The sequence below is a fragment of the Ictalurus furcatus genome, chromosome 3 (genome assembly GCF_023375685.1).
Source record: "Ictalurus furcatus strain D&B chromosome 3, Billie_1.0, whole genome shotgun sequence".
In the NCBI taxonomy this organism is placed as follows: domain Eukaryota; kingdom Metazoa; phylum Chordata; class Actinopteri; order Siluriformes; family Ictaluridae; genus Ictalurus; species Ictalurus furcatus.
The window spans coordinates 22,619,026-22,637,070 of NC_071257.1; the positions used below are offsets into that span (position 1 = coordinate 22,619,026).

Sequence of the window (18,045 nt, forward strand, 5' to 3'; positions counted from 1 at the left end):
CACAAGGAGAACATGTGTCCAGACTGTTGAACTGTTTTCTAGGTGATATGTCTTCAGACTGTGCTGTGTCTCTGTATTGGTCAGATAAATACAGACACACTATAGGGCTCAAAAGTTTGTGGACACCTGACCATCACACCTGTTATGTGCTTTTTGGAAATACCACTCCAGAATTAGTCCACCTTTGCTGTTATGGTAACCTAAAGTCTTCTGAGAGTGTAGCTTTTGGAGCAAGGCTTTTCATTTCGTTATTCATTGGGGTTGAGGTGAGGGCTCTGTGCAATTCTTCCACTCCAACCTTGGCAAACCATGTCTTCATGGACCTCTCTTTGTGTACAGGGGCACTGTCATGCAGGAACAGGTTTGGAGCCCTTAGTTATAGTGAAGGTTAAATGTAATGCTACAGCATACAGAGACATGCTATACAACTGTGTGCTTCAACTTTGTGCTTCAACCTTGTGCTTCAACCTTGTGCTTCAACCTTCTGCTTCAACTTTGTGCTTCAACCTTCTGCTTCAACTTTGTGGCAACAGTTTGTGGAAGGTGTGATGGTCAGGTGTCCACAAACTTTTGGCCGTATACTGTAAATAAACATATTTAGGAAAAGTTGGCATTAGGATACATCTAAATATGAGTTTGATCTGTATTCAGTCTTCACTTTGAAATAAAGTCACTACAGTGAGTGAGGCGCTGTTGAGGGAGAGTCGTATGTCACGTGACGGCTCTGCGTGACGTCATTTTCCCGCCACGGTGAACTGCGTGCGGTTCTGGACGGAGGGTGTGAGGTTCTGAAACGTGTTTGGAAGTAGTTTCCTGCGAACAGCATTGTTAGCACTGTTTGAGTATTATATTTACTTTCTTTACGTTTTCCAAGACATCTTGCCATGCCTTCCGTTGAAGACTGGATCAACAACCCACTGGGTGTTGTCGATGGGATCTTCGGTAAGAGACGGTCACTGAAGTCATGTGAAAGTATTACTATTTCCCGGTGCCTTTCTTACTGATATAACTTTACACCAGCCGTGCAGCAGTTCGCTTGTTATCTAGCTAGTTAAACACATTAACAGTTCAGTTTTATTTAACTGAGTGATCTGGACTGATGTGTGTACAGTGTACTTCTGTGTAACTGTGCGTTTCAAAGGCTTTAGTAGACTTAGCATGATTAGCTAGCTGCATGGTCTCTTATAGACCGGTAGCATGCTAGTTAGTATAGCTTAGTCCAAGATGTGGCACATAAAGTGTGATATTTATCAGTTGTTGGTTTTCTGCATAGTATTTTGTCTCATTTTTCAGCTCAAAGCAGCTCCAGTCCAGACTGGGAGAAGAAAGCAGTGGAGTATTTCAAAGAGAAACTGAAAGTAAACAACGCACAGTCCTGGGTAAATGTTGTATTGTAGTGTGTGTGTGTGTGTGTGTGTGTGTGTGTGTGTGTGTAATAGTGTACTTGCTTACCTGTCTCATCCATTAGAGTTTACAATTATGAAATTACTTGAACTTCGGATTAAACCAAATGTTTGGTAACTTGATTTTGTGTGGTGTGATTGTAAATGATGCACACTGTTGATGTTCAGGTTCCCTCTCTGAATGATGTACCTGTGCACTACCTGAAGCCCAACAGCTTAGTGAAGTTCCGCTGTATGGTCCAGGATATGTTTGATCCTGAATTCTTCATGGGGGTTTACGAAACTGTGGATCTTTCAACAAATGCAAAAGTTAGTAAAATACATTTATCCAGGTTTCTTTTTCTTAACAGCTCTGTTTTGTCAAAGGCTTAAATGTTACATCCAACCTTTTGAGTTTGTTGACAGTTTTGTGTGTTTGTTTGTTTTTTACTGTAAGTTGCATTGTTTAAGGTTGAATATTATTCTAAGCATTATCTTATTTACAGGATCATGGATGGTACAATTTTATTTAATCATTGTGCATGCAGTTAGTAGAGCAGTTCTTTTATGTTGATTGAATGATTTCTATACAGTGCCCTCTACTAATATTGGCACCCTTGGTAAATATGAGCAAAGAAGGCTGTAAAAAATTGTCTTTAACCCTTTTGTTTTAACCCTGTGTTTAACCCTTTTGATATTTTGTTCAGAAGCTTCACAAAAATACTTTGCTCTTATGGAGATCAAATAATTGCAAACACAACACAGGCTTATATATAAAAAATTTTGTTACATACAGGTGTGCAACAATTATTGGTGCCCTTTTAGTCAATACTTTGTGCTACCTCCCTTTGCCAAGATAACAGCTCTGAGTCTTCTACTATAATGCCTGATGAGGTTGGAGAATACATGGCAAGGGATCTGAGGCCATTCCTCCAGACAGAATCTCTCCAGATCCTTCAAATTTCGAGGTCCACTGGTGTATACCATTTTTTGTGTTCGAGGTCCATGCTGGTGGACTCTCCTCTTCGGTTCACCCCACAGGTTTTCTATGGGTTTCATGTCGGGGGACTGGGATGGCCATGGCAGGACCTTGATTTTGTGGTCAGTAAACCATTTTTGTGTTGATTTTGATGTATGTTTTGGATCATTGTCCTGCTGGAAGATCCAACCACGGCCCATTTTAAGCTTTCTGGCAGAGGCAGTCAGATTGTCATTTAATATCTGTTGATATGTGATGGTCCACAATGCCATGTATCCTAACAAAATGTCCCGGTCTGCTGGCAGAAAAACAGGCCCAAAATATTAAAGACCCACCATCATATTTAACCGTGGGCATGAGGTACTTTCCATATGGCTACCTCTCTGTGTGCACCAAAACCACCTCTGGTGTTTATTGCCACAAAGCTCTATTTTGGTTTCATCTGACCATAGAACCCGATCCCATTTGAAGTTCCAGTAGTGTCTGGTAAGCTGAAGACGCTTGAGTTTGTTTTTGGATGAGAGTAGAGGCTTTTTTCTTGAAACCCTTCCAGACAACTTGTGGTGATGTAGGTGACTTTATATGTATAGGAAATATATGTATATCTCTTTATGTTCACAGTAATTTTTTTGTCATCAGGATACGTAGCACCTAAAGATTTTATTTCCGTGCATTTCCAGCACAAATAGTGGGACATTACCTTCCATCCATCCGTATTTTGTACTGCTTATCCTACACAGGGTCATGGGGAGCCTGGAGCCTATCCCAGGGAACTTGGGGCACAAGGCGGGGGACATTTCTTTCATTTTTAAAGTCCCTGTGAAGTGCCTTGATACACACAGCGTTATTCGATGTGTTGATGTCATTTCCGCTGAAACAAAAAGTCAGGGTGGGACATATCGAGTTGCCCCCCCCCTTTTTATAAATAGCCAATAGCTTTCTTTTTCACAGCCTGGGCTAAGCCGTACTTGACGTTTAGTACCATGGATATTTATAACGTTGGGCGGGACACTTCAGATTCTAAAGAGCATTTAATTGGATAGAAAATCTGACGAGAAGCTGAAGTGCAGAATAATGTCATCAAAATTGTTGATCCCTATTGGTGGTAGAGAGAGAGACTGTACATTTTGAATGAATATATTTTCTAAATGTGAATTTTGTCATTGTTGTGGAGCAAACTAGCTTATAGATAAGCTTAAGGCTAACTTATTCATACTGAAAGCGACAAAATTTTGATTTTATGGGGGGGTTCCTCGAGGGGAGTCATGTGAGATCACTCTTGTGTAAAATGCTTGATGAAACCTGTTTTAACTTGATTTTTGGTGTTTGTGTTCAATTTTCAGGTGTTGAAATGTGGAAAGTACAAAGATGTTACTGACTGTGGGGTGAGTAATCAATCTGGCAACTTTTAGGAATTGTTTATTTTAACTTCAAAGCACAATGATTAAATATGAGGTAAGGCCTTTCTCGTTAACAAAGTGTTGTCAGTTTATGCTTTGAAAGAATTTTTCTTTTCTCTGTTCATAAAAAATATGTTCTACTTATAATTACTTTCTGTACTTTTTTTTCCTCTCTCTTATTATTACATGATTAAAATAAAGCATAAAACTATGTTTGTTTCTTGGTATGTAGTGCACATGGTGTATAACGTCCCAACCCAGACTGTTAAATTGAATACAAATGTGTGTTGAATATCAGCAGGTGGATTTCAACTCAAGTAAAACTGTCACTTCAGAGAGACAGACTTTTTATTGTGTCCCTATCCCAGGAGAATCTCAATGGGCGAAGGAAATATCCTTTTGATGGAAAGCTGTCAAATAAAATGAATAAAAATTGTTTGACAAGTATAGAAATCTCCTTTTGACTGTATAAGAAGTCATCTGCTGTTGGGAAGTCTTTGTCTTTAACTGTTGTGAACAGCTATGCTGGTGCCAGTCAAGCTCGAGTAGTACCCTCCACATCCTACACCCCAAACAGGCACAAACGCAGCTATGAAGAGGATGAAGAGATGGACGCACAGACTCAGCAGAACAAAGAAACAGCAGGTAAAATTATTTTTTTTAATTGTCACTTGTAGACTTTAAAAAAAATTGTCTCAAAAAGTTAGGCTTTTTTTTTTTTCCTTTTCATTTTTTCCCCCATCCCCAATGTCCTGGGGCTAGTCAGATGGATGCTGTACATTAGGAAAAAAATGAAAGTTCAAGAGCTTCTCAAACAGCTTTCTGACGTTCTGTTTCTTCTCACAATAGGACCACAGAACGTATCCGACTCCCACAGGAATGTGGACTCAAAACGTTTGGAGACGGAAGCTCCTAGTCGGAACACATCGCCCTCGCACTGCTCATCTACCCTAGATCTCAACTTCCCTTTGCCTGGAGAGAGAGGACCAGCCTGCCTTGTTAAGGTAGAACAGTTTTGTACAGTTTAATTTAATTCCTAAACTGTAATGGTGAAGTCATGATCAGAATACAGTGTTAGTAATAGCCCTGTGTTCACACTAGCAAGTGCAGGTCACACCAAACCACATCTTCGGCAACAGCAGAGAGCGATGTTTTGATTCATTTTCTCAATTCTGTGCACGGTAGTTATGATGCTTGGACAAATGCTCCAGTCAGATTCTTGTAAGAGTCATTTAGGGCAGGAAGTCTGATGACCTCCAAATTTATACTCACAACATAAGTTCCTTCATACATTTATTGGCCATAATATAATTTATTTAAATTACAGCGATTATATGATACCCACCAGAGACAAACGTGGACATCAGCAGCTTGTTACTGTGAATATAGGGTAGCCTGGGCACGATTCATTTTGCTATTAGTTTTGTTATTAATAATTCATACTAGCCTGGAGGACAAGGAGGTTCAACAACCAGAAAAAGAAAATAAATTTTACTTCATATTGACTTTTATAGTTTTCATTTAGTGTAACTTTTCCTTCACTTTTCATTTGGTAAGTACGTGTATATAAACTTCATGCTGCTGTGACACACCTTGATGCCACAGCTATATCATTCCCACCACCTGCTGCCTGCCGAGCTGGTTGATGGCAAAACGAGTTTTACTAGGCACATTAACATTCACAGGTGACAGACAGAATCTTCTCAGAATCAGGAACACAGATTTGTGGAAATACTGAGCAAAGTAAAGTGTAGCACAGAGCTGCCATTTAGCCCAACATGCTGTCACCTCCTGGTTAAACATCCATCCATCTTTCCATTTTTCATACCACGGGGGAGCCTGGCAGTGTATTATTGAAAGATCCTAACTTTAGAATCCTGTCTTATCTGTTTGGTAACCATGGCAATTTCAGTTAGGACCTCATTTAGGACAAAAGCTATTACAGAATAACATTTCCTGTGAACATTATCTTAACTACACATAGGAAAAGCGTATTACAGAAGCATCCTAACATGACAAAAAAAAATCCTAAAAGTGTCTTAACTTTAGGTTAACCCCACTGGTGTCCTAACTTAAGACTTATTTGAAAGCCAATGATAACAGTCACATTATGATAGCCATGTCTGAGAATGGCATTAAATTTATTAATGATACAAGACAGAGAACTTTGATGTTTGACGGTGGAAAGACTTTTGGAGTATGTTGTGGATAAAAATGATGTGAAATAAACACGAGGGAGACCTAGTATGAGTAATATGTAATTTTATTGAAAATTCACAGGACTGGTTGGATTCACACTTTAAGATCTTTAAGAGTAACACACTATGGTTTATTAGTCACAGAGAAATATAAGAGCTGAGGAGGGCAGGCTGAGAAACACACACACACTCTCGTACAGTCAAGGGCAGGAGTGCAGACATAACACACACAAAGGCCCCAACGCACACACATAACATTATGAGATAACAGTATGAGACTAAGGTCTCTCTATAATTGTTTTCTCTCTCTCCCACTTTCAATCCTAATGGTAGTCAGAAAGTCCTCTTTCAAAACAACATGGTAAATTTGATAAGCCTTTTTTTAAACATGGTAATGTAGATGAGCTCTTTTTAACCCTATTGGTATTGAAATCATAGTCTTTCTAAAATATATTGGTTATATACTGTGTAAATACAGTATAAATACTGGAGCTTGAGCTCCAGGTGTCAGATCACTTCTGAGAATTCTCATTGGTGTGGATCTCGTGAGGTGGAAATAAAATCTGGACCCTTGCTTCTTCTCACTCACGGCTGGTGTCTTTTTTTTTTTCTATCTCCAACTGGGTTCACAGATGTGAGTATTTGCTTCTATGTTGAATTTTAAGTGTCTTTGGGTAATAGGCTAAATTTGGGCCAGCAAGTACCCAGATGATGTGCCGTGCTTTGACAACAAAACACTGAAAAATAATTAGAGACTTCCGTGGAATATGATAATGCAGTTAGCACAAGAATTGCGACCAACATTACAGAAGCCACTGAACTGTCACGGAGCAATACCAGTCATAGTGCAAGTGATTTTACTATTCAACATATTCCATTTTAATTGGAAGTTTACTTCATAGTTGTCGGTTGTAGTTGGTTGCTTGGTAACAGACCTGAGAGTTGATTATTGAACTTGATGGAGCAGTTTAACATTTCTTAACTAGAGATAATTTAAGATTTTGTAAGATAAGATCAGAATCCTAAATGAAGTTAAGATTTGGTTCTGTAATATGAGTTTGTGAAAAATAGTTTGACTTACGAAAGAACGTTTCTGTAATACGCCCCCTGAGCTGATCCCAGGGAACTTGGGGTACAAGGTGAGGGATACACTGGACGGGGTGCCAACTCATCGCAGGGCACAAATGCACACATGTTCACACACTACAGACAATTTGGAAATGCCAGTCATCTTATAGCACATGTCTTTAGGCTGGGGGAGGAAACCAGAGGAACCTGGAGGAAACCCCCAAAGCACTGGAAGAACATGCAAATTTCATGCATACAGGGCTTCAAACCCAGAAACCTGCAAGTGCAAGTCAAATATGCTAACCACTAAGCCACCGTGCCCCCATGGTTAAACATCTAGAGAGAAAATAAAGACATTAGCCAGACTCAAATTATATCTTGTGCATGTAATCTGAGGAGAGAACACCACAACTCATAATTAAAATGCTCACAAGCAATGTTTTGTCAAACAAAAGCAATGTGCTATATGATCATGTTTCATATGACCTTTGTTTCCCTTGGATTGTATTATTGCACTTAACTAGCTAAATTTCTCGACATATGTTACTGTGTTGGCTTCCAATGTTTAGCCTTGTCAGCACGGATTCTGTTCACACAAATATGGGACTGGACAGTACAGTGGAGCTAGATAATGACTTTATGATTTGTTCATCCCTCCAATTCAATTTTATCTGTATAGTGCTTTTAATGTCTGTAATCTCTCATATCATTTAACATTAATACAATAATGTGTTTACTTTTTCTCTTTTTGAGATTACAGAGCTAGGTGAGCATTGTCTCTGTTTGTGTAACACTGGCAGGTATACAACGAGTGGGACCGCTTCAAACTGAACGACATGCTGGAGGTCTTTGGCATTCTCTCAGTCGACCCCGCTCTCAGCTTGGTAGCTGAAGACAAGTAGGGCTTTTGGTTATTTTTGAAAAGATTTATTTAGAACTTTCCATTTTGTTACGTTTTCAAGTGGGCAGTTTTTACTTAAAGAGAAATCTGTGTTGTAGGGAAGCATCATCTTTTCTGGACCCTACAGAGAGCATGGAGACTGTGGAGGAGCAGAGAGCTCACAGTCCTCCTGCTTCACTCGTGCCTCGATTGCACATGCTGTACGCCGAGCAGCTGCGGCACAACAATCCGCTACTGCCCTCTGCCGTTTCAGAGGACAAGGAAGCCTGTAAGTAACAGTGTATCAGATTTCCATTGATCTGCATTGCTCTGTAACCTCACAAGATTTCTAATATGCTTTCTCGACACCTATTTATTGTTTTTTTTTTTTTTTTTTTCAGTTTTAAACAGCGTCACAAGTGAGATGAGTTCAGTCAGAGCTGAGCTGCTCACTTACCTCACGCACGTCTTCCTCGGAGACTCGCTGGCTGCTGAGTACCTCATTCTCCATCTCATCTCCAGTGTGTGAGTGGATCATAGCACCAGATGAAGCTGAGCTTCTTTGGCTTGTAATGGGGTTCGAATATGCAGGATCTGCGGCTGTACAGCATATCGTTAATTTAATCATTGTAATATTGGCAGCAATTATATCTCGGAAGTGTGATCAGTGTGTAGCAGTATTATTGCAATGTGCAATTTTTGACCTGTGCATTACAGGGAAGGATTGATCCAAGGCTACAGATATCAGATTTCACAGACACAGTAAAATAAACACTATGGACATTAATCCTTATAAGATAATTGCTATACAAGCTTTATTTACAACATTCCCTTATGTTTATAAAATTAAAAATAAATCGGAATATGATTGGACTATATATATATATATATATATATATATATATATATATACACACACACACACCACAGTGCTTTTGAATTCTCAAATCCGACTGGTCAGATGTTGTTGATTTTCAAATTTTTCTAGAATTGCTGCAAGGCAAATCAGTTTTATATTAAAGTGTTCAATGTAACATGTTATTGCAACAACTCATTTACAAGGACTTTTATGATGCACACTTTACAGTAATCTGAGGCTTATAAAAAGAGTTTAGAAACATTTTATGTAACAAAGAAAAACCCGTAGATTGTAGACATTGTTGATATGGTGAACTTTTCTGCACAGAGATGTTTAACTTTTTTAAGAAGGAGTGGGTGTTAGCACTTTCTAATAGTCAGTAAGGTTTTTAGGAGAGTTTTTAAGACCGAGGACCAACCTCTACTTCGAATTTTCCATAATATGAAAAGCTAGGTTTAAAAAAAAATTTTTTATTATTAACTTGAAGGGAGAAAAAAGTGAAGCTGGATAGGGGATGACTGTTGATAGCTGCCACTGGATAAGTGATAACAGGGAGTAATCTTTTTTGCAGATGTTCCACAACATTAAAGGTAACTATAATCGGTTAAAAGTGTGATTTATTGTTCATTAATAAATTATAAAATGGCAAATGTTTTATGTTCCTGTGGCTTAAGAGGAGTAACACACACGCTGTTATTGGAAAATAATTAACTTCCGGGTGGCAACAGTAACTCCACTTCACGTCGGGACACATCACACTGCCCAGTCTTCTAACCGTACACCCCTTCATGTTTTAGTCATTGTTTTATTACATTACTCATACAGTCGTGAGCAGCGGGTATGCGGTGAACCTATAAAAATTTATTCTGTCCATCTTACTTGGACGTCTCAGACTATATATGATTATACATGAGTCATGCTGGTTCGGATTGTTGATATCTAATATGACGCATGCGTGAGGCCTGATTCCTCATTCTATATGCAAAATCGTCTTTTAGGTATGCCAGACGAGATGTTCTTCCTCTGGGTAAATTTGCGCTGAATGTCAGCGGCTGCCCCCACACTTCTCCCTACACAGATCAGCTCTACCAAATCATCCAGCAGCTTGTGCCATCTGTGAGTACTGAAGAATAGGTGTTATAGAATCATTCTTGTTTTTTTTTCTTTTTTATGTATGAACTGTAAATGACCAAGTTGTACTCTGTGTGTAGTCATACCGGCTATGTATGAGTCTCCACAACATGAACACACAGCGCATGGTGCCACGGAAGGACTACGCAGCCAACCGGCTGGTAAGCGGAGCTCTGCAGCTGGGCAGAAACGCCTCTCTGGTTCTGGATGAGACGCAGCTTGAGCAAGGTCAACTGGACACAACAGGTGAGAACGCTGTCACTTCATGTTCAGTGTAAGATGTGCTGCTGTGTTGTGGGTGCATTTTTAATCATTTTTTTAAAAAAAGGTGTGATTTGGATGGATTTGTGTAGAAGTTTGACGAGTTTCTAATCTAGTGATCAAAATCTTTGATATTAAAGAGACAAATATGCAGCTCCTTAGCCTCTTCCCTTAAGCATAAATCCAGGCTTCAGCTGGAAGTGTTGTATCTGAAGGTGTGAAGGTTTGTCATTTGAAAATACAAACACTGCTAATGCTGTCAGTGATATTTACATTGCAAAATTTGACTGAAAGGATAAAAATAGCAGTTAATTTTCATTAGTTGTTTTATATACGAATCGTTAGATTTTTCCCACTCTAAATCATACACAGATAAAATAATGCGATAAGATTCCATGTGTTTGAATGAATTATAATAAATGGTTATTAGTGAGAGAGGGAGAGAGAGATGGAACTACCTGTGCACTATACGGTTTGAACGCACACCTTCCATCCAATCAGAATGGAGTATTCAGTATATGTATGTATGTATGTATGTATGTATGTATGTATATATGTATTTGTGTTTCTGTATGTATAACTTGGTGATTTGGTTCATTTTATGTGAATAGATGTTACTTTGCATGTGCTGTATTCAAAGCCTGTGGTGGCATTTTTTTAAACACCATGGAAAACAGTGGATGCAAAGTGGAGGTTGAATGTCAGCCTTGATGATAATTTTTCTAGTATGCTGAGCACACACACAGTCCAGCGTGACAGAACTCCCTCTGTCAGATTTAGGTAGGGTGTTGACATTGTAGAGCTGTATGGCAAAACAATAGTGCAGTGTTGCGTTACATGAGTCACTCAAACTGGCATTCGTCACTGTGCCTCCTGTTTCTAAAATCACCTACATTCCTTTCCATGCTAGTTTTGTGTATTATTAGAAATAGCACATGCACATGGACCCATTGGCTAAAAAAATTCTGGTTTAAAAAAAAAAGACTTTATTCAGCTGGCACAAGCAGAACTTTATCCACATTATTATTATTATTATTAAGTCATACATGTGGGGAGCAGCTCTCATTTGTTCACACGCGAATCATGAATTCAACGAGTAGCTTCACATGCTTTCACTCATGTATTCTATATCATGCCCTATGCATCTCTGTGATCAAGGTGTGCGGAACATCACAGCATTGGGGAACCTGATCTCCTGGCAGAAGGTTGATTACGACTTTAACTACCACCAGATGGAATTCCCCTGCAATATTAACGTTCTCATCATGTCCGAGGGCCGGTCGCTGCTCCCGGTAAGAAATAGCAGGCTGCACATCTTTTCTCTCGTTTTTGCACAGGCAGACTCTTGCAGACCACTAGAGGGCCAGCAGGGATGAGACCGCTCTTAGTTCGTCGTTAGGAAGAGGTGGGTGTGTGCGCTCTCAGGAGACTGACATGCGCATTGCCGGATGTTTCCATGGGTAGCTGTAGAAACAGGCTGATATTTCTGTTCCGATCCCCAGAGGCCTTGTCCGCTCTCTGGCCAAGGGCTCGGCGCTGCACACCACACCGTATGGAATGTGCTGTGCTATTCCTGTGTGATGGCTCATGAGTTACCATGGCTGCAGCTGCACTACATGGACAGGAAGGGGGCCAAGACAGTTTATCTAGCTAATGACTTGACAAAGCACTGCTTAATACTAGAGTTCGAAAAGACCAGTATTATTAAAGCAGATCAGCCTTAAGGGTTGTTCTTCTGTTTAACGCAATCACTAACTCTGTAAAAGAATTGCAATAATAATATGAAACCTACAAGTAGGGTTGCATAGTAATGACTAAAATCATAATCACAATTAATCTCCTCATTATGAAATTAGTATCACAATTATTCCTGAACAGTGGCCATCAATTATCAGAACTGGGAAAAATGCAACCTCTGTGATTTTGACCGTGGCATGGCTTTTGGTGTCAGACAGGCTGGTTTGAGTATTTCAGGAACAGCTCATCTCCTGGGATTTTCACACGATACAGTCTTTAGAGTTTACATTTGTTCTATTTTACATTGCAAATTGTAATACATTTCTATTGTAATGACGACAATTTATATAGCACATTTAAACACCACAAAGCTGACCAAAGTGCTGAACAGAGTAAGAAAATGCGAAATAGAAAAACGGAATAAAACCAAGTAGAAAACCGACAATAAAACATTACTAAAATTAGATTAAAATGCCTGGGAGAAGAGATGCGCTTTCAGCCTCGTTTTAAAAATGATAATAGAAGGTGCAAGGCGGATGTCCAGTGGCAATTGATTCCATAGATGAGGGGCAGCGACTGAAAAAGCTCAGTCCCCCTTAGTTTGGAAACAGGATCAAGGGACATCCAAAAGAAATCTATCAGAAGATCTTAAAATTCTGCTAGATGAATGTGGAATAAGAAGATCTTTGATATAAGAGGAAGCTTGATCATTAAGAGCTTAAACTGGATCCTAAAATGGACCAGGAGCCAATGGAGCAGTGCTAAAATTGGGGTGACATGATCATATTTCTTCATATTTCAAATACAATAGGTGTATTAAACTCAAATTGTGCCTGGGCCACGTTAGAAAACTGCCCTTCAGATGGCTATGCTACAGGCCTGCTGTGAATTCTGGACAGTAGCTGCGTTTACATGGACAACAATAATCCACTCTTAATCCGATTAAGACCATACTCTAATTAAGAAACTACCATGTAAACAGCAATTTTTACTTGCCTTAATCTAATTAAGGTCATACTCGAAGTAAGCAATGATCTAATTAAGACAGGTGGAGTAGTCCTGTTTTAGTCACATCATGGACGTGCATTACAGACATGTAAACACCTTAATCACGTTATGAACGTCGTGTGAGGGTTTTCACCGCATTTTGCGACAGGACACGATCACACACGGCCGTTTTACGGCAAACAAGAGAGTTCGGCCGCGTCCCAAATCTCATACTTGCCTACTATAGGCCTGTAGTGTGGAAAAATACATGAATCTCGGCCACTATATAGACGGTAATTACGTGATTTGGGACACAGCCCACGGCTTCAAGCAGTTGTCTATTAGCATGTATAGCATGACAAATAATTAACTGCACTTAAAGTGTTCATAAAAAAAATTCAATAAAAACACCCAAAACTGTATACGGTACCATAACGAAGACGAACTGTATGTTGATACGTGAAATTCTGGAGGGACGTCGGACGGCGTGGCGCGGTGACGTAATGACGCGGGCTGTCAATCTAATTATGTTCTAGAACATGTAAAACGCGTACATGACAGGAGTATTCTAAAAGCGACTCATGTAAACACCTTAATCACATTATTATCTTAATCAGAGTAAGGTCAATAATTAGATTAATGCTGTCCATGTAAACGTAGTCAGTGTTGAGCTGTAGTGTACTATAGGCCGTTTCAGTATTTGTTTGTTCACAAAGTGAAATAAGTCTGGGGGCCTTGTGTTTGACACGTGTGCCGTGACGCTTTCTTTTGATTTAACTTCACTTTTTGGACTTGGAGGCAGTTAGGTTCTCACTTACAAAATTCATTCTCTGTATGCTACTATCTCTGGTACTGCAGGCCTACTTTGTAAGAAGTAGTAAAGCTCATAATAAATAATAAAAGGAAATATCGTGACGCGTGATATGAGCAGCAAATTTCTCGTCAGTATTTTGTATCGTGATCTCCAAGTCTACTAAATTCTGTCTCATACCTACTCATGCACACTGTGAACTCTGCCCACTCAAACCAGCCATCTGGTTCCAACAACCATGCCATGTTCAAATGTTACTGAGATCACCCCCCCCCCCCCAATTCCGATATTTGATGTAAACGTTAACCGAAGCTCTTGACCGGTATCTTCATGATTTTATGCATTGCGCTGATGCTACATGATTGGCTGATTAGATAACTGGATGAAAGTGGTTGATGAGTACACGTTTAATCACTGTAAATCAACAAAATCCTTCTCTTGACGGCTCACTTCTTTCTGTCGTTATAACCCTGGATTTAATCACACGTATAAAAAAAAATCGATATTCATTGTCTTTTTTTTTTTTTTTTTTTTTTTTAAACAACTGAATAAATAACCAAATACATGATAAAACATTACTGATGAATTGTGGTTTATTGCATTGATGTTAACATAGCTAATTAGCTAACTATGTGACTTATGAGGAAAATAATTAGTTGTGCCAGTTTTCATAATTCAGAGGAAGCGACTAATAAACATCATTTGTGAAGGATTTACATGTGCATGTTTTTAGCTTATTAACTTCCTGTTTTTTTTTCCCCAGTGTGACTGTCAGGTACACCTGCGGCCCACCGTAAGCCCCCCTAACCTGGAGGAGTACATGAAGACTGTACAACTTGCACAACTTCCTTCTCAGCTCAACAAATATCGTGTGTACCTCACCGTGGCTCGCTCGCTGGACTACAGCATCTCTGACCAAGTTACTAAGGTCGGCTGTTTTTTTTTCTTTTTCACCTACATGTATGTTGCCCTTAATCTAAATGGAAACTGTAGACGAGGGTGGACTATCAGTAGTTCAGGCTTGGATAACATTAAGAATACCTATGTGCTCAAAATTGATTCATCTGTTTGGTGGCCAGTGAGCAATTTAAACTTCAATTTAGTGAGCGCAAACGTCTTCAGTAAGCACTTTATCCTGGTCAGGGTTGTGGTGGATCCGGAGGAATCCCAGGAATACTGGGTGTGAGGCAACTTTAATTGCAGGGCACCGCACGCACACACGCTTACTCACACCTAGGGACATTTTAGCATAGCCAATCTGCTTACCAGCATGTTTTTGGGAGGTAGAAGGAAACTGTACAAAACCAGAGGAAACCCACATGGACACAGGGAGAACATGCAGAATTCCACAACCGACAGTAACTCGGGCTCTGGATCAAACCGGGAATCCTGTAGCTGTGAGGCAGCAAACATTAATTATTATCAAACAGGGGATTAAGAATGAATATGCTTTATGAATAAATTGGCAATTATAGGCTGCAATAAAATTCTGGGTACATTAGTTTCAAAATAACTCTCACTTTCATCAGTTCTTTCCAGTTAATAGCATTGGAGATTTGAACTGGTGGGTTTGCAATTCATTTCTGAGCCTTTAAGCCTAGCAATTTGAACAAATGTGTCATGAAAGCAAAAAAAAAAAAAAAAAAGTGTGCGAGAAGGGGAGCCCCTTTGTTCAGTATTTCACTCCTATCACAAGTGCTTTCAGCAAGGGTATTCTCCACCTCCTGTGTTAACGCTGTGTTCTGGACAAAGCCCTGAGTGTTTTAAAGCAGTTGAACGAGTCAGGCAACAGAACAGAAGCCAAGTATAACAGAAAATGAAAACTATATTTAACTTAATCTATTTGCTCTAAGGTTTAGTGGATGCCCCCAGCCACAGGGATCACTGAATTATTTGATGAGGATGAAAATGGTGTAAATTTATACTATGGCCTTCACGGTCATCAGATCTCAACCCAAGTGGACACTTACGGGAGATATTGGATGGTGTTTTAGATAGCACTCGCCACCACCATCAAAACACCAACTGAGGGGATTTTTCTTTTTTGGACACATGGACACGGAGAACATGCACAGAATCTCCGCAAAGACAAAGAAAGCTATGTAATTCCTTGATGTCAGGCAAGCTACTGTTTTTAAAATCTGTTCTTTTATTCCCAACATGTTAGGCGGTAGAAGAAGACTTTGTTGAAATGCGTAAGGATGACCCTCAAAGCATTTCTGCTGAGGATCTGCACAGGATGCTGGTAGTCGCAAGGTGCGTTGGATTAGTTTACGATTAGCATCGTTGTTAACTCTGCGATCCTGACTTGGCTCATCTGTACAAATTCTAATTTAAGTACTAATTGTCTGTGTTCTTCTCTTCAGATTGCTGTCTTTAAGTTATGGGCAGACGACTCTTTCCAGAGAAGGCTGGATAAAAGCAAAGCAACTGGAAATTCTGCGGACCAGCCGGACGCAACCACATAAATGTGTGAATGGCAACGAGCCTTAAACTTAATGTCCATGAGGTTCTTGTTAACTGCATTGGAGATAAAAAATTAACATTGTTTGTCTGTTAGGTAATATAGTGAGATATAGTGATTTCTCTCTTTGTACAGCACCAAGGTGTTTTTTTTTGTTTGTCTGTTTCGTTTTGTTTTTTACTCGACCCTTTTTACTTTTAAAGGCGTGAGGAAGAAAAATATATGGGTATTTTTGCATATGTTTTGATAAGTCTTGAAACATTGGGCAGAAAATCATTTATATTGATTGATAATGGGGAAAAATAAACCTGTAAGAGAAAACTTCCTTGCAGGAAAAGCTTTTAATAATCTAGCTCAGAAGTTAAAAAATTTAAAATAAAGTTGATTTCTTCTAAGAGGAAATTTTACTTCTCATATCTGGATGCTGTGTCTTTCAAAACCTGTACTACTGGAATTACGCCCTGAACACACACTCCCTCTCCTGTTGACTTTCCCCAACCGTTTCATCCACAGCCACACACTGCCCTGTTCTCCTTTCGTCTACCCAGAATTCATGCATGTTGTAGGGTAGGAACGAAATCTCACGTAAGGACTGAATGTCTGGAATGTACTATAAATCAGGTTCCATGAGAGAGTCACGCACAGTATTACTGTCGGAGTCTGGGCGAGGTGTTCATACACTCATGAGGTCTGTATGACTCTTCTGCCCTGGGGCACTGTGGGGGATTTCACTCCACATGAAACTCCACACTACACATTGTTTTCTTAACATATCTACTTCAGTTCAACGAGTAAATATGATGTCTGTCTTTAAAAAGTCTAGACTGTTAAAACAGAAAAAAAGTGTAATATTGTTGCCTACCAAGACCATAGAAAGTATTTTTTAAATAGTAAGATACATTTTGTCACCAACTCCTATTAAATACTTAGTAGATACCAAGATAACACCAGTTTGCTTTGAATGATTTAGTTGAAAAGCCTCCCAAATAAGACAAATAATATTTTAAAATACAGCAGTTTTACACAATTGTTATCAAATACAAGGGGTAAGAGTGGCTAAGCATTAGGAATAAATAGGCCATTATACAATGCAATAAAATTCTGGGTACAGAATGAAAATATCTTTCACACTCGTGTGGAAGAAGTCATTCTCCCACACACATACACAGAGATGGGATGATGCTGAAAAGTGTTTAAATAATGCCTAAAACACTTGTAAGTCAGAAAAATATTTTCAGAGATAAACAAAAACAAACAAAAACCAGTTATACATGTCAGTTATATGACAAAGTGGTAATGGCATATTATACATTGTTTCCAAAGCACTTTGTGTGAAATTATGGTAATTTCAGGAAATTCTATGAATGAAAACAAGGAAAGTGCACCTGGTTATGCATAGAACATACAAAATAAATGGAAAAACAGGAATGTTTACTTACACACAACTGTTCCTTGAATAGGTTTACATTTATGTACCACTGCCTTGTATCAATATCCTAAATTATTAAAATAGTATTAGAATAAATTCCAGTCCAGTGCATGCCATCTTGAAGTCTTACGAACCTATAAGCAAAACCCATCTCCCAACATTCATCAAATCAAACCTGTATTATAACCAGCATGTTGACGTTCAGACAGGCAGCAGGTATCAGAATGACGCTACAGTTATTGTTGAAATGACAGTTATATGGCTTGATGTTGATACCCAATTGCATTTCAAATTACGGTAATTAAAAATAGCATATGCATTAGTGGAGAATGTACAACCATTACGCATAAAACAAAACCAAGTTCAAAACTATACTAATCCATCCTCCCTCAGGCTTGAGATGACCATGAGTTTCATTATATGAAACATAAGTTATATAACCTCCTCACTTGCCTGGAT

At 39.1% G+C, this 18,045-nt stretch overlaps 1 protein-coding gene across 2 annotated transcripts; it reads left to right on the plus strand.

Annotated features, from left to right (window-relative positions):
- The first annotated feature begins 754 nt into the window (after positions 1-754).
- Positions 755-16,840, plus strand: mcmbp (minichromosome maintenance complex binding protein). Of its 2 annotated transcripts, none has more exons than XM_053621519.1 (16): positions 755-942; positions 1,294-1,379; positions 1,572-1,712; positions 3,705-3,746; positions 4,060-4,152; positions 4,280-4,406; positions 4,611-4,765; positions 7,828-7,925; positions 8,027-8,196; positions 8,309-8,432; positions 9,765-9,882; positions 9,978-10,143; positions 11,317-11,450; positions 14,457-14,621; positions 15,861-15,949; positions 16,060-16,840. In XM_053621519.1, exons 1-16 carry the CDS (start codon positions 885-887, stop codon positions 16,184-16,186), a joined length of 1,893 nt encoding a protein of 630 aa, XP_053477494.1. In that variant the 5' UTR covers positions 755-884; the 3' UTR covers positions 16,187-16,840. The 2 variants fall into 2 exon arrangements, with proteins under 2 accessions (XP_053477494.1, XP_053477495.1); XM_053621520.1 differs by having other exon boundaries at positions 4,063-4,152.
- The last annotated feature ends 1,205 nt before the right edge of the window (positions 16,841-18,045 follow it).